This window comes from Neolamprologus brichardi, chromosome 13 (genome assembly GCF_056152115.1).
Source record: "Neolamprologus brichardi isolate AB-2024 chromosome 13, ASM5615211v1, whole genome shotgun sequence".
NCBI lineage: Eukaryota > Metazoa > Chordata > Actinopteri > Cichliformes > Cichlidae > Neolamprologus > Neolamprologus brichardi.
This window is the reverse complement of record NC_142116.1, coordinates 3,989,898-4,003,627: the sequence shown is the minus strand read 5'-3', so window position 1 is coordinate 4,003,627 and position 13,730 is coordinate 3,989,898. Positions and strand designations below refer to the sequence as shown.

Here is a 13,730-nt window from a genome sequence, read left to right as displayed (position 1 = left end):
TCACTATGACTTTACTTAAATAATAGATCAGTGGAGCTGAACACTCTTTTTCTTATAGGTTTCTTTTTGCAACAAGTAGAGTTTCCCTCTGCTGGCAGTTAGAACAAATGCTTAATTAACAAGCTTCTACACTGGCTTCACTTTTTAGACCCGGCAGTCGTCTTTCATATGCCGTCTATCCTGCAAAAAGAAGTGCACGTAATATGACAACTATAAGAAAGTTTCCAAGCTGACATGAGATCAGCACAAAACTTTAAAAACTTGAGAAATCATGTGCTTGGAGCAATATAATCCCTGTGCCCTTGCTTACAGGGATTATTTATATATTCCCTGACCTCATGAACTCTGCCCATGTTCCATATCAGCATCCGACATTGTAACAATACTTTTAAATGTTACTTTTAAAACTATCCTTTAAACAAAGACAGAGGAAGGCATGTTGTGGCAGTGCACAGCTTTGGATCTATAAAAACATATATCCTCCAAATGTAAAGATCTGTTGTCAGACGAAGGAATCTGTCTAAACTCTTGACTTTTATCTGTCCTGTTTTTCCTTCTCGGTGCCTAAAGCTGTGTTGAAATACAACTCAGAGTGGTAACACTGGAGACAAAATCAATGTAACGATGCAAAAAGAGGCCAGCAGATTCAGATTTGCCCTAGGTGACATGAGTTGAGGCCAGGACGAGTCTGCTCAAGTTAAAAATGTTTTCGCAAGTAGTTCTTCTGTTGGCTGAAGAAAAGCGAGTTAAAGGAATGTAAATAGCCTGGGGAAGGTGTCCAACAACAGCGTGAACTGCAAAACCTGTACATAGACCAAAAAAAGATGAGAAAGAAATAAAAAATTTGCTTCAGTTTCTTGCTGATTGCTTCTTAGGTCTGTCTCTGAGGTTCTCCATCTTCAGTCAGTTTGTCCCCGAGCTTTGATTTCATTCTTCAGCTCAGTAACACAACCTTTGTTTTCTTCTTCCAGGCCAACAAAAACCTGGATATGTCCATCAACGCCTCAAACAACTTTAACCTGAACATCACCTGGTCCTTAAGTTCAACCGGTATGCTGCACACACACTTATTCATACTATTCTTAAAGGGTTCCTTTTGCTTGATTTGCTTGAAGGTAATTTGGCTCGTCCATCCACTTGCTATTAAATAATAAATAAAAAGAAATCTTCAGGTAGCAAAGTTCGCTCCTTCACACACGCTGGGTTGTGCCCCATCAAATAGCTTTAATGTGGACATGAAGATATCTCGAGGCATGTTCCCTGTTAGGATGCTGCATATGAGCGTTACATATAACTATATATAACAGTGTTACACAACTTTGTAATGCTGGAGAACAAGGCCACCTTTATTTGTACGCATACACAGACTTTATCTGCAGATAGTAAAGGGTTTAAAAAGATGAACATACCACAAGGAAAAAAACATCCGTTTATCTCAGAATAAAAGCTGTGATTTGGTTATTCGAGTGACGACTGCTGGAGCAAAACGTTTTGGGACTGTGTCCAGAAAGAAGAAATTCAAACAGTCGAGTTATCAGTGTCATGTTGCCCTGCATCACACCCAGATTCATCACCAGCTTGTTACAGCCAGGTCAAGTTGGGAGCTGATTTAACACGGCACATTTCAGTGGCATTTTTCCTTAATCAGAATCAAATGGCACATATAAATAAAATGTATTATTATTACTATTATTGTTGTTATTATTATTAATAATAATTTGCTGAACTTATTCTATATTCAGTATTTATTTTAAGTACCTCCTATTAAATGTGTTGTATCGGGAATTAAACTGTACTCAACTTCAAATTGCAGCACATGTTATGTTGATCTGATAAAATGTGGGTGAGGGTTTGTTAAAGTACAATCTCTGTCTGTAAACAAAAAAGTGCCAAAATTACCCAGTAAATTAAAAAAAATATACAAAAAAACCCCCAAGGGGGTGGGGGGTTCAGGGCATGAGGCTTTTTTGGGGCTGCAGACTTTTGTACATGGATGTGAAAAGCCTGCAAGTCAATTTTCTAAGTGGTGCTTCTAATATATATTTTTCTTTTTACCAGTTTAGTCATGTGTGCAAATTTCAGAGAGTTCTCAAGCAATTTAAGATGTTAAGAGGAAAAAAAATGTGATTAATTTTATAGGACATTTTTAATAAACACAGCAGTTTCATGAAGGCCCTAATAAAAGAATCAAAGCGCCTACAGGGTTAGCATACAAGCTTTAGTAATGTTACTGATTTTAGCTGATTAGCGCTCGACTCAGGACTCTCTCTGAGCACAGTGTGTGCTTGGCATTCAGCTAACTATTTTTAATTACTTTCCTTTCTTTTTTTGAATTAATAAAAAGATATATATTAGTCCCGCAGAGCCCTGGGCAGGAGACAAGCTCGTGACTCTCCTGTTAGCTTGTTAGCTTTGTTGCCGGCATAGTTCTGCTCACGTTTACACTGTGCATAGATCTAATCGGCCAAAATAATTGGAAACACTTTAAAGACACATTTAAAGAACTCCCTTCATTTTAGACATCTCTCCATTGAAATCTTTTGTCATGTTGTGATACAGTGGTCCAGTCTGTCTCCAAAGCTCAAAAATGGTCAGCTCCACTTCCTGCTTGCCTTGCAGGGATTCCCCCTCTTGACAAAACACATCAGAAGATATTCAGAATTTTGGCATTAGGGTATTTTAGACGTTTCCCCTCCTGATTCCAATTAAGATAAAAGCACTTTCTCACTCTTGGGATCTTGGGGCCCACAGCTTAGTCATTTTGGGACTCTGCGCTTTGTGTGTGTGTGTGATTGTCTTCAGACTATTGCAGAGTGTTTAATGGCCCTCGATAAAGCAGGAGGTGGAAATATATTATTCACACCATCTGAAAACTCAGCCATTAACACAGAACTGCTGATGATGCTCCGAAGGATCCTGAAATCAGACCTCTTCAGCACTGCGAGGAATTTACAGGCTCACTGTGAATTATTGCAAGGTGTCATGATAATGCTTTTGCTGTGAATGTTAATTTGCCTGCTTGGGATGAAAGGCACGCCTTGGCATTTTAAAATCACCACGCTGTTTTCGCTCAACCTGTCCAATTACCAGTTTTTGTTTTAAATTTATCTTTACAAGGACATTTGGATTGAAAACAGCCTTGCTGATGGGCAGCTCATTGTGGTGTTCTCATGTGGCTGCTGAGTATGAAAGTTTTTACCGCTGTAAAACCGAGCTGTACTCTGCAGGCTGACATGAGACCGGTCTTCTTATGTCTTCGTTTTCAGAAGTTATAACAAGTGTTTTGTCAAAATCTGTGTAATTTGAGTTATTATGAAATGTATCTGATCAACTTCATTCAAAATATCTACAGGAGAGACAGTGTGCTGGGGGAAAGAACTCCACAAAAACAATTATATGTTACCAGCAAAGTTTCAGTCATCCAGTCAAAGGATATCGGCTAATGCAAACTTAACAATTTGTTAAATGGGGCCTTAAAAAATGGTATTACTTTACGCCAGAAAAGCCTTTTTTTCCCTCTTTTTTTTAGGGCTTTTTCATCTATTTTTTTTAAAAATATATAACATTTATAGGAAACTATAAAATTACACTAAATAAACCTTTTTTTTTCAGTCCTTTGATGATGTCTTTAATATAAATATCCAGAAAGCCTCTCTTCTTCTTAAAAACAAGTCCTGATCTCCACCTCTAGGTGGCCCTGAAACAAATTCAATGCCACAGATGCAAAGGTCCCATTTAATATCACTGAATGTGCTGCTAACAGCTTTACGTATGCATGGCCATGTATTTTTTTTTTTCAATATTTTATAATACAGCTCAGGCGCTGAGATGATAGGACAAGAAATAGCACAATAATAATAATCAATAGGGAAAGACAAAAGAAAAAAAGGAAGAAAACATTAAAATTAGAAACTACCAGTATCCATAATGAATTAAATGTCATGAATATGTAATAAACAGGGAAATTGCAGTGCCATGGTACATGTTTATACAACGTGAGCTTTCTCAAGGTGAGTACAAAACGGAGTCCAGGATTTTGAGAAAACATTTGCTGCAGGTGTTTGCAGGTATCGAACTTTTTCCAGTTGAATGACTGATAACATGTCATTGAGCCAGACACTGAAGGAGGGAGGAGCAGCGGACTTCCATTCCTTTAGAATAAGTCTTTTCGCAATCATCCGAGGTCGATTGGCACCCGCACAGTCGCAGGGATAGTTCTGGAATGTACACAGCCAAAAACTGCAATTTCTGGATTGGGTGAGATGGAAATCCCATAAGCTTTAGAGTACCAATCAAATATTTTGGACCAAAAATTGGTCAATGAGGGGCAACGCTTCTCATTGGTCTCTGATGTTTTACATCTGTCACATATGGGGGAAGTTGAAGGATAAATTTTGTGTAGCCGAACTTTGGAATAATGTAGCCGATGGACAATTTTAAATTGTATTAATTGATGTCTGCTGTTAACAGAGCAGGGATGAATTTTTGATAGGCATTTGTCCCACATTGATTCTGATATTTCTATGCCCAATATGGCCATGTATTTTTACAAATGCAGGTACAAAGGCTTGTTGTCATCCAAGAATGTTTTTGACTTTGGAGGCAAATTTTGTTCCTTTTACCTCTTCTCATGGACTGTTATGAACTTCCTGCTAATACACGTGTTTGCTGAAAACTGGTTATTGAAAACAATTATCTTCACAAGCCACGAGCGGTTGTTGTTAAAATAGAAGAAAAATCGCATTCGTTTTTTAACCTTTTTCTGTTCCTCACAGCTGGAACCATCTCAGGTGAGGAGATGCCCATCATAGCGAGGATGAACATTAAAGAGCACCGTGACAGTTTCTCGAGTGAAAAGTTTAACTTCAGACTTCACCACAACATCACCTTCTACGTGTATGTGTCCAACTTCAGCTGGCCAATCAAGATCCAGGTAAGGTTGCATGGATGCAGGGATGTGAAAAGTCAGGAGAGTTGGGAATGCTGTAACTTCATATTCATTTGACTTAGTAACTGACTGTGAGTCATGTAGACATGCCTTCAGATTTTTCTTTTTGTATTGTGATACATTAAAATCAGCAGTTTAGAAATGTGTTACTAAAAAGATTAAAACGAATACTGAAACTAAAACACAACAACTCTGATTCTGAGTTTTAGCTCTGGTGAATGAAGTTGTTATTGCAATTATTTTAAATTGACAATAATATTTCTGCTGTTTAGTCTGCCATTGATACAGGATATGATGAAAATTATTATGATAGTGTTCATTTTGAGGTCTGACTGTGATGCATGCTGGGAACTCATCAGCTAGTCCTCCAACTTTAGCCTCAAAAGGCAGACATCTGAGCCAAAACTTCCTGTTTCATCCACCTACCGCTCTGGTGGACCTGCTACATTATCAGGTCTCTGAATCAATACCTTCAGTACAATATTGTGGCAAGCTGAGGAATCTTAACAACAAAGAACTCACCCAAAGGTTGAGCCTGTTATTCTACCCCAAGCAGGAAGGGGGAGTTTTTTATTGAACAGTTCACTGTGTTACACTGTGCTTCAGAGGGTCAATAACCCCACACATGAACTCACTCATGGGCTGTGTCCCATTTCAGGGTCTGCACGCTTGAAGTACGCATTTTAAGTGCGATTACGTCACCGCCACGCGACGACGGCTGTCCCAATTTGAAGTGTACTTCAAACGCATACTCCAAATGCGCCGTCGATTTCCCCAAATATCAAGCGTGGTCCGGTGCACGCTTCGTGGTCCCATATATCCCACAATTCATAGCGCGGCGGTGGGTGTGGATAATTTTGCCGCAAAATACGGCAGAAGGGAGCGGCCGAAAAGTGAACTGTCAAAAGTAAGTACTGAATATGACGTCACTTAATTATGTGCGAATGATTAATAACGAAGAACATTAAAACATTGCTGTTGGCCACATTAGTGATGTTTGTACTTTCAGCGTTAACTTGGTTGTGTGTATATATATATATATATATATATATATATATAAATAATCTGACAATACTATAATATTGGCCATATTATATTTACACTACCACAGTGAGATGATTTTAGTCTCATGAACAACATTAACTAATTGTTATTTACTAACTAATCTTGAAATGACTGTTCGGTACAGAAATGAAGCCCAACAATCATGTTTTACAGTCCTGTGGTTTCAGCCTCAGATACACAACTAATCAAAGTGATGTCATGACAGAAATGAATGACCAACAAAACATTTTTCTCCTTCATTTCTGTCAAACAAAGCTGTATGTAACGTAGTATCATGGTTGCTAGGCAACCTGAACGGCGCGACAAAGGCCAGACCGTCCCATTTCACAAGCCTCTCACTTCCGCATTTCTCGTACTTATAGTACGCTCCGTACGTAGTACGCGTAGTGTGCGTACTTCAAGCGTGCAGACCCTGAATTGGGACACAGCCATGCTGTAATATTTTCTCTTTCTATCAAAACAACAACTATCAGTGAATTTACACCAGAATATTAGCAGGAACGGTCATAAGAGTTACGTAGCCAAAACAAATGCAAGTACAGTTTAATCATCTTAACTGGCAACACATGCTCCCAAGGCATGATGGGAGATAGCCGCTCCCAACACGTCACAATGCGCTATATCTCACAGTCACAGTTCTACTGTGTTGAAAGCACATTTTTCTTTTATATGTGCATAGTGTGGAGGATATCATAAGGGCTTGAGGCAATCAGATATAAAACACAATATTTATGAGTGTTTTAAGTTGTAAATCGGTCATTTTGACCCGAATATGACGGGAAGGTTAATCAGCACCGTCACATGTGTCTGCGTTTGATGTGGAAGTCTGTGCTTCTTTGGTTGCTAGTGGGCCTAGAACAGGATTTACATCAGGAACATCTCCTGAGCAGGAGAGTTTGTGGGTGGCGTATGAAATAAAACGCACATGAGTAACTGCCACCATTCCCTTTGGCCCCAGTTGCACCACAGCCATGTGGGTTGGCTCATGTGTTGGCAAGACGACCATTCAGTCCCACCATTTTTGACAACCACATTTCTCATTATGAATTGATAGAAAACATGTTTTTATAGTTTCTGCAGAGGACAATAAGCAAGAGGTTGAAAAAAATATGCATATTTTTTTCTAGTAAGCAGTAAAAACAGATCAGGCTGACCTGAACATCAAAAAGTTTGTGCAAAATTGTTGTCCAACGACAATTGATGCATTTTAGTAAATGGACTCGCTCTTTTGTTTGCCACCTGGTGAGCGTGCTCAAACATGAAGGGTCAGTAACTCCAACTGATTACAACCACAAAACTAAAGCTTCATGCACTATAATCTTGTTAAATACACATTCCCACTGTTCATATGAAGATATGTGTTTTTTGAGATAAAGTGTGATGTAACAGAAAGGAGGCTTGAAGTATACTTTGTTTGGATCTCAAACAAGAAAAAAAGAAAAGGTTCATTGTTCAGTTTTCATTTTTTTAGTCATCTATAAAAACGTGTTGCACAAGTTCTCTGTATTTAATTATATTTTGAATGTGGTATTATTGAGAAGAATAACTTGTGTCCACACTTTAAATCAGTTTAGCTTTGGGAATCATAAACTTAATCAATCAATGAATAACGCAATACATCATGCAAAATCTGAAACGATTGAGTCATTCTGTCACGTTTAACTACAAAGGTTCACCAAAGTAAAAACATGTATTGTTTTCTTTTGTTTCTGATAATCTAACATCTACTGGGACTGTGTCTACCTCACATGCTTCGCTCACACACCATATGCTGCAGATATGCAAGCCGAGAGTTTGACAAGCATCAGTTTCCAAAGGAAAGTTTCTTTGTCAAATAAATGTCTCTTGTGTTGGCTCAGGAAACAAACTTTTATTACAATATTACAATATTGCTGTCTGAGGACTTGTGGGTAAGTTAAAAGAAGCGATTAATTACTCATTACAAATCCAAATAAAGCAGTTTTTGGGTGGACTCGTTTAAGTTGCAATCATTTAAAGATTCTTGAAGATTTAAAGTGTTGGGAAATATAATGTCTAAGGACTTCACAGCCATTGTGTTGAAACGTGTGCCTGAGCGAGTCAGTAACAGTGTTCGGAAGTATGCGTCGTGATGATGATCACCATCATTCCCAGTTTTCAGGAGCTGTCTCCCTGCAAAACATATAGCCCCAACAGGACATTGAGCATAAACTATTCTGAAAAGTGTTTGGCAAATCTGCTATCACATTTAATGATCTGTGAGTTTTCCAGTATCTCTCCATCAATTATGCAGCACCGGATTAAATCTCCAGGCGGCAGCCGCACACACTGAATATTCACACTGCAGCCTTATGATCCATTAAATTGAAGTAGACTTTTAGTGGTGATATTTTAAAATGACTGTCATGCAGGTTCTGGAGTGTGGGCTGATGAACGGTGTCAAGAAGTGAAAGAACGGAGAAATTAGGGCAGAGTGATGACGGGTAGGATAGCTAACTGATGTCGAGACTATCTTACAGTCACAACGTCCAGTGCTGAGGAAGTGGAGACATTTTAATTGACAGACTGGGGAAGACGGACAGCAGGTTGAGAAACAGCTGAGGATGCAGGGTTGGATGAGGAGATACATGCAAAACTACAGTAGCTCTAAGTTTTGTTAACTCATTCATTCATATAGTGCTTACTGCAAATGTGGGCTTTGAGAATCGTAGGAAACCTTGTTATCAGTGCATGATTATCTGCTTATAAGTTGATTAAAAAAAGACCCTTAATGAAGATTTAGCAATATGAATGAACAGTGTTGGGAAGGTTACTTTTAAAATGTATTCCATTACAGATTACAGATTACATGCCCCAAAATGTATTCTGTAACGTATTCCGTTACGTTACTCAATGAGAGTAACGTATTCTGAATACTTTGGATTACTTAATATATTATCATGCTGTTTACAACTACATGAATGTACTATTGCTGTGATTTATTACTGTTACTGAAGGTCCGCGGCTCCGAACCGTAGTAAAGGGACCTCTGGCTAATACGGTGGGTTCTGTGTCGGGCTCGTAGCCGAAAACTAGCTTTACTTTGTTGTCTGGGTCAACGTTGCTAGCGAGAGACAGAGAGAGGCGTTGAAAGGCTGCTCCAACAGAACTTATTGTTTTTGGAGGAAAACACGAACACGGTGTACAGTCGAGTCTTAATAGCTTACTTACAACTGGGCTCGTCAGGCTCTCTTCTTGGCTGCAGTGGTTATTATTATATTTACATGCTTCCAGCTCCCGTTTCTGCTCGATGACAGCTCGTACTTTTCCTTTTTCTCCCTCCCTCGCTCACAGACACATAACGTGTATGGCTGTCCATTCTCCCTGCAGCACGGACTACACTGCCCATGATGCTACATTCTTTAGAGCTATACCTGTAGCATTCTGCCTGTTAGCTTAGCACAACAACAACAAAAAGGCCTCTCTCACCCAGGAAACACGCAGAGAGAGAGCGTCACCCTGTAACCATGGCAACCGTAACGCTGCCGCCTGGAACAACAGAACGTAGCTGTCAAACAAAACCCAAACAGTCCTGACCCGCCACAATATGAAACAGGGAAGTACTGACGTGTAATCCATTTATTTCAACAAAGTAACTGTATTCTAAATACCACCTTTTTAAACGGTAACTGTAACGGAATACAGTTACTCATATTTTGTATTTTAAATATGTAACAGCGGTACATGTATTCCGTTACTCCCCAACACTGGGAATGAAGTAGTTAAAATCAGTAAATCTACATGTGATTCTATTAGAGGAAGCTCAAGGCATTTGTTAATGTTCTTAAACAGACTGTAACTGTTAGGATGGAATTGACTGAGCTTCAACACAGAAGAAGCTTAAAACAAAAGAACAAACATCTTTTCATCACCTAATGAAAAAGAAAATTGTGAAATTATCAAACCATCTATTTATCACATTATTGAATCTTTTTTTGTTTTCATCATCCCACTGCTGAATATGATATGAAGCACGCCATATTAACTTCTAATTGTTCTTTCTTTCTGAGGGTTTGATGTATAAAGTGCATTTTAAGCGCACATGGATCAGTAACACAACCCCAGTCGGCTTGTGTTATCAGAGTCGTTTGGTGTGTGTAAAAGTCAAAGTTTAGTGCAGAGCGTTCTGTACCTCATTATGGGTCATTTGTCCATCGATCGCTCCCCTCATATGCATTTCCCATTAATGGTACATTATCAAAGCTCCATATATCTGCTGGTGGAAAGGTGATATGATAATTACCGAGAGGAAGCCTATCTCGTCACCATGTCAGCCAGGCTCGTGTGTAACATGAGAAGCATGCGGCGTCCGGTCCTGTGACCTTGGTGGCTTCTGATGATGGAGTAGGGCGAGTTTGAGAAATTGTCCTGAGAATTGATAATGACCTGGCCTGATATATTTGATTTAATAGAGCTGGGTACACACACACACACACACACACATGCATGCAAGTCACAGGATAGCAAATGGAGTGACGGCACAAAGTGGCAACACAAGACAGCAACAAATCTAGAGGTGCCTGCTTGATTGTCAGGAAATGTAGAATTTTCTAGAGGGAATGATTGCAAGGCCACCCCTCTGACCTTGGGTCGTGAGCTCCCATCAGCTCCCATCTATTTGTTTTAAACGTGTATCTCATTCACGGGCACTGGCTTTTATAATGTCAGGGATGCAGTGATCCAGCAATAGTGATAAACTAATAAATTTAGCAGGTGCTACAGAATATTTACAGACATTGCAGGAAGATGTAATTCTGTTAAAGTTAACCTGGCTTACTCTGTTTGACCTTTTAGCTGTGTGCACCTCTGGCAGCACGAGTTGACACCAAAAGTGACGTTATCTTTTGTGGCAGTGAAACACAAACAAACACTATGATCTACAGTCTCACTTCACATGGCTCCTCCTCGACTTCATATTGAGCCCCGGGCCAATAAGACTGCAGGCCAGCTCTGGACTGAAGTCTGTCATTCAGAAGCTGTTACACAGACTCAGGGCACAACCTTACATGTAACCTTTTCTCACTCGAAAACAACCTATGTAAAAAAATAAGATAAATAAATATTGAAAATATCTGTGGCAAACTATCCGGTTGTTAAGTCTGACGTCACTAGCCGTGTCTGGGCCTAAACTCCGCTGCAGGTCCATATATCAAACGATCACTATGGCATTACTGAGAGTTGAAAAGCTGTCTAAAGTCTTTCATCTTTAATAAAATGATCAGCGTTCTGCTCTACCAGGTGTAACAATTGAGTTTAACATCCAGGCATCCATGAAAACGGAATTTATGACATTTAACGGAGTTAGCAGGAAGTTAGCAGGAAGTTAGCTCGCTAGCTTCTATCTAAATACAATATAGCATGTCCTGACTGCGGGGTTTTGGAAACAAATTCAAACGTACAGCTCTGTTATCACTTCCAACATAAATGAAGACAGAAAACTAAACAGCAGTGATGTTTGTAGGGTTACTGAAGTTTGGCTAGCTGGTATATAATGATGTGCTATGTGACCGCTAGCAACACAGCTATGTTAGCATAGCATAAACAAGCTAACTTTTTTTCCACTCGATAAAAGTTAACGTGAGTGTTCTCGGTGGTCAGGAACAAATGTAATCGCATGGCAGGATGCTGTAAAAGGACCAAACTTCAGCCAGGAGAACAACTGAGATAATCCATCCACAATACGAGGTTAGTCATTCATATACTGCTGCATGGGCTGGGCTGTAGTTACATCCTAAGGTTTTAAAAACTGAGCTTAAATAAATGATTAGCGGTAATAAAAGCCGAGGGAGGTCAACAGTGATCACTGACTGTTTTAGGAGCTTTTTGAGATTAAATAGAAGAAAATACAAACATTAAACATGTTAACAACACAAAAGCCATATTAAACGCAGACTACCTTAGGCCTGGAAGTAGGATTCATCACGTCATCACTTAACAACCGGATTGTGGCTTTACAGTGTTTCCCTCACAGGATCTTGATGTTGGCTGAGAATTGAGAGCTGGATGCGGAACAGATTTTTATTAGCTCACTGATATTCCCCCTTAGCTTTAGCTCCTCTGCACTCATCTCATATTTTTATGTATTTTATGTCATATGTAACTCCATCGGTACCTACATACATCCTCTCATGTATCTGAGTCCAGTTTGTGGGGGCAGCAGTCTAAGCAGAGATGCCCAGTTTTCACTTCAAGTGGCCAGTTGCTCCAGTTCTTCTGCAGGGAAACTGAGAAAGCTCCAAGACAAGCCAAAAGATATAATCCCTCGAAGGGTCTATCCCGGCCACCTCGCAGTATGACTTGCCTGAAACACCCGAACAGGCATCCTACTCAGATGCCTGTTCGGGAATCTCAGTAGGGTACTTTCAGGGTGAGGGAATACAAACATGGAGGAGGGAGATGGCATAATGGGTTTTCATTAAAAGTGTGTGTGTCTGCTTTTTCAGATATCCAACACTTTGCAAATACTGAATTTCTCTCTCTTTGATTAAACAAACTTAAGTCCGAGATAATAAAATTATATGTTGCATCTGCAAATACAGATGCAACAAATCCCAAGAAAATACAGACCATCACTCTAATTTGTTCATTTGACACCATTTTTTCCCATAAAGTAGGACTGGCCTGGTTTTGTTTCTAATCAGAAAATCATGTTTTATTGATTGGGCACACAAACATTGTTGGAACATGACCCAGTTTCTCTCCATCTTTTCTTTTCATTTGTTTGTTTTGAAAGAACAACTAATTTAGCCACAAGTTCTATAACTCAACATCATAACTGTCTAATTTGAACATCTCTGTTTGTAATTTAGCAGAAAAAGTTATTTTAACAGCGAAGGCTTTGCAATATTGCTTAAATTAACAGACGTATGTGTTTACATTTTTCAAAAACACTCAATTGGAATCGATGACAGGAAAATTAGCTGTAAAAAGAGCTCGTTCTGTACATCTGCTTCCCTGCTGCATCGCTCAATGCATTGCAGCTTAAACGCCCGCTGATTAAAAGCCTTCTGTCAGAGGTGAGCAGCCATTTTGTTGCAGAGGAACTCAGGGCTGTGATAATTTGATTTGCTGCTCAGTGCTCGGTCACTCATCGTCTGTGCCATCATTGAAAAGGATGCCTCTTCTAATCAGATATCCGCCACACACACAAACACCCTCTCTGATCAGTCGGTTGCAAAGTATCCATTATTGGATTAAAACAGAAGCCTAAATGGTTAACTGTCTGACCATCACACACACACACACACACACACACACACACACACACACACACACGACAAAGGAGGATTGAAAGCACATCTATCTGATGCATCTCATTGAAGCAGTATCGCATTTCATAGGCTAGAACAGAAGTCGAGAGGCACGGCGCTACACATGTAACCAGACAGGAAGTCATCAGCAATCATCAAGACAAATTAGGTTGGTTACAGAACAGATACATGTGTAGCATGCGTGTGCGGGAAATGGTCACCTCACATTTATAACAGCAACATTTAGTGACCAAAATCAATGTATTTAATCAATCATCTGATCAGTAAAGCTAAGTCAATTTAAATATTTTCTCAAGACATGTGCAGGTTTAACTTCTAATTCAGAGATAATATTTGAAATATTCAATTGTAACTAAATATTTCAAATATTTGAAACAAACAGAAGTCCTGACTGCTCTGTTATTTGTTATTTGGGGTTTTTACTGCAG

At 39.3% G+C, this 13,730-nt stretch overlaps 1 protein-coding gene across 3 annotated transcripts in view; it reads left to right on the top strand.

Annotated features, from left to right (window-relative positions):
* atrnl1a (attractin like 1a) overlaps positions 1-13,730 on the top strand; it is a 359,651-nt gene that overhangs the window by 181,947 nt on the left and 163,974 nt on the right. For all 3 annotated transcript variants that reach the window (XM_087849988.1, XM_087849987.1, XM_087849989.1), the window contains 2 exons: positions 972-1,050; positions 4,776-4,933. In XM_087849988.1, coding sequence (XP_087706114.1) covers positions 972-1,050; positions 4,776-4,933 — 237 coding nt within the window. The remainder of the gene's footprint in view (positions 1-971; positions 1,051-4,775; positions 4,934-13,730) is intronic.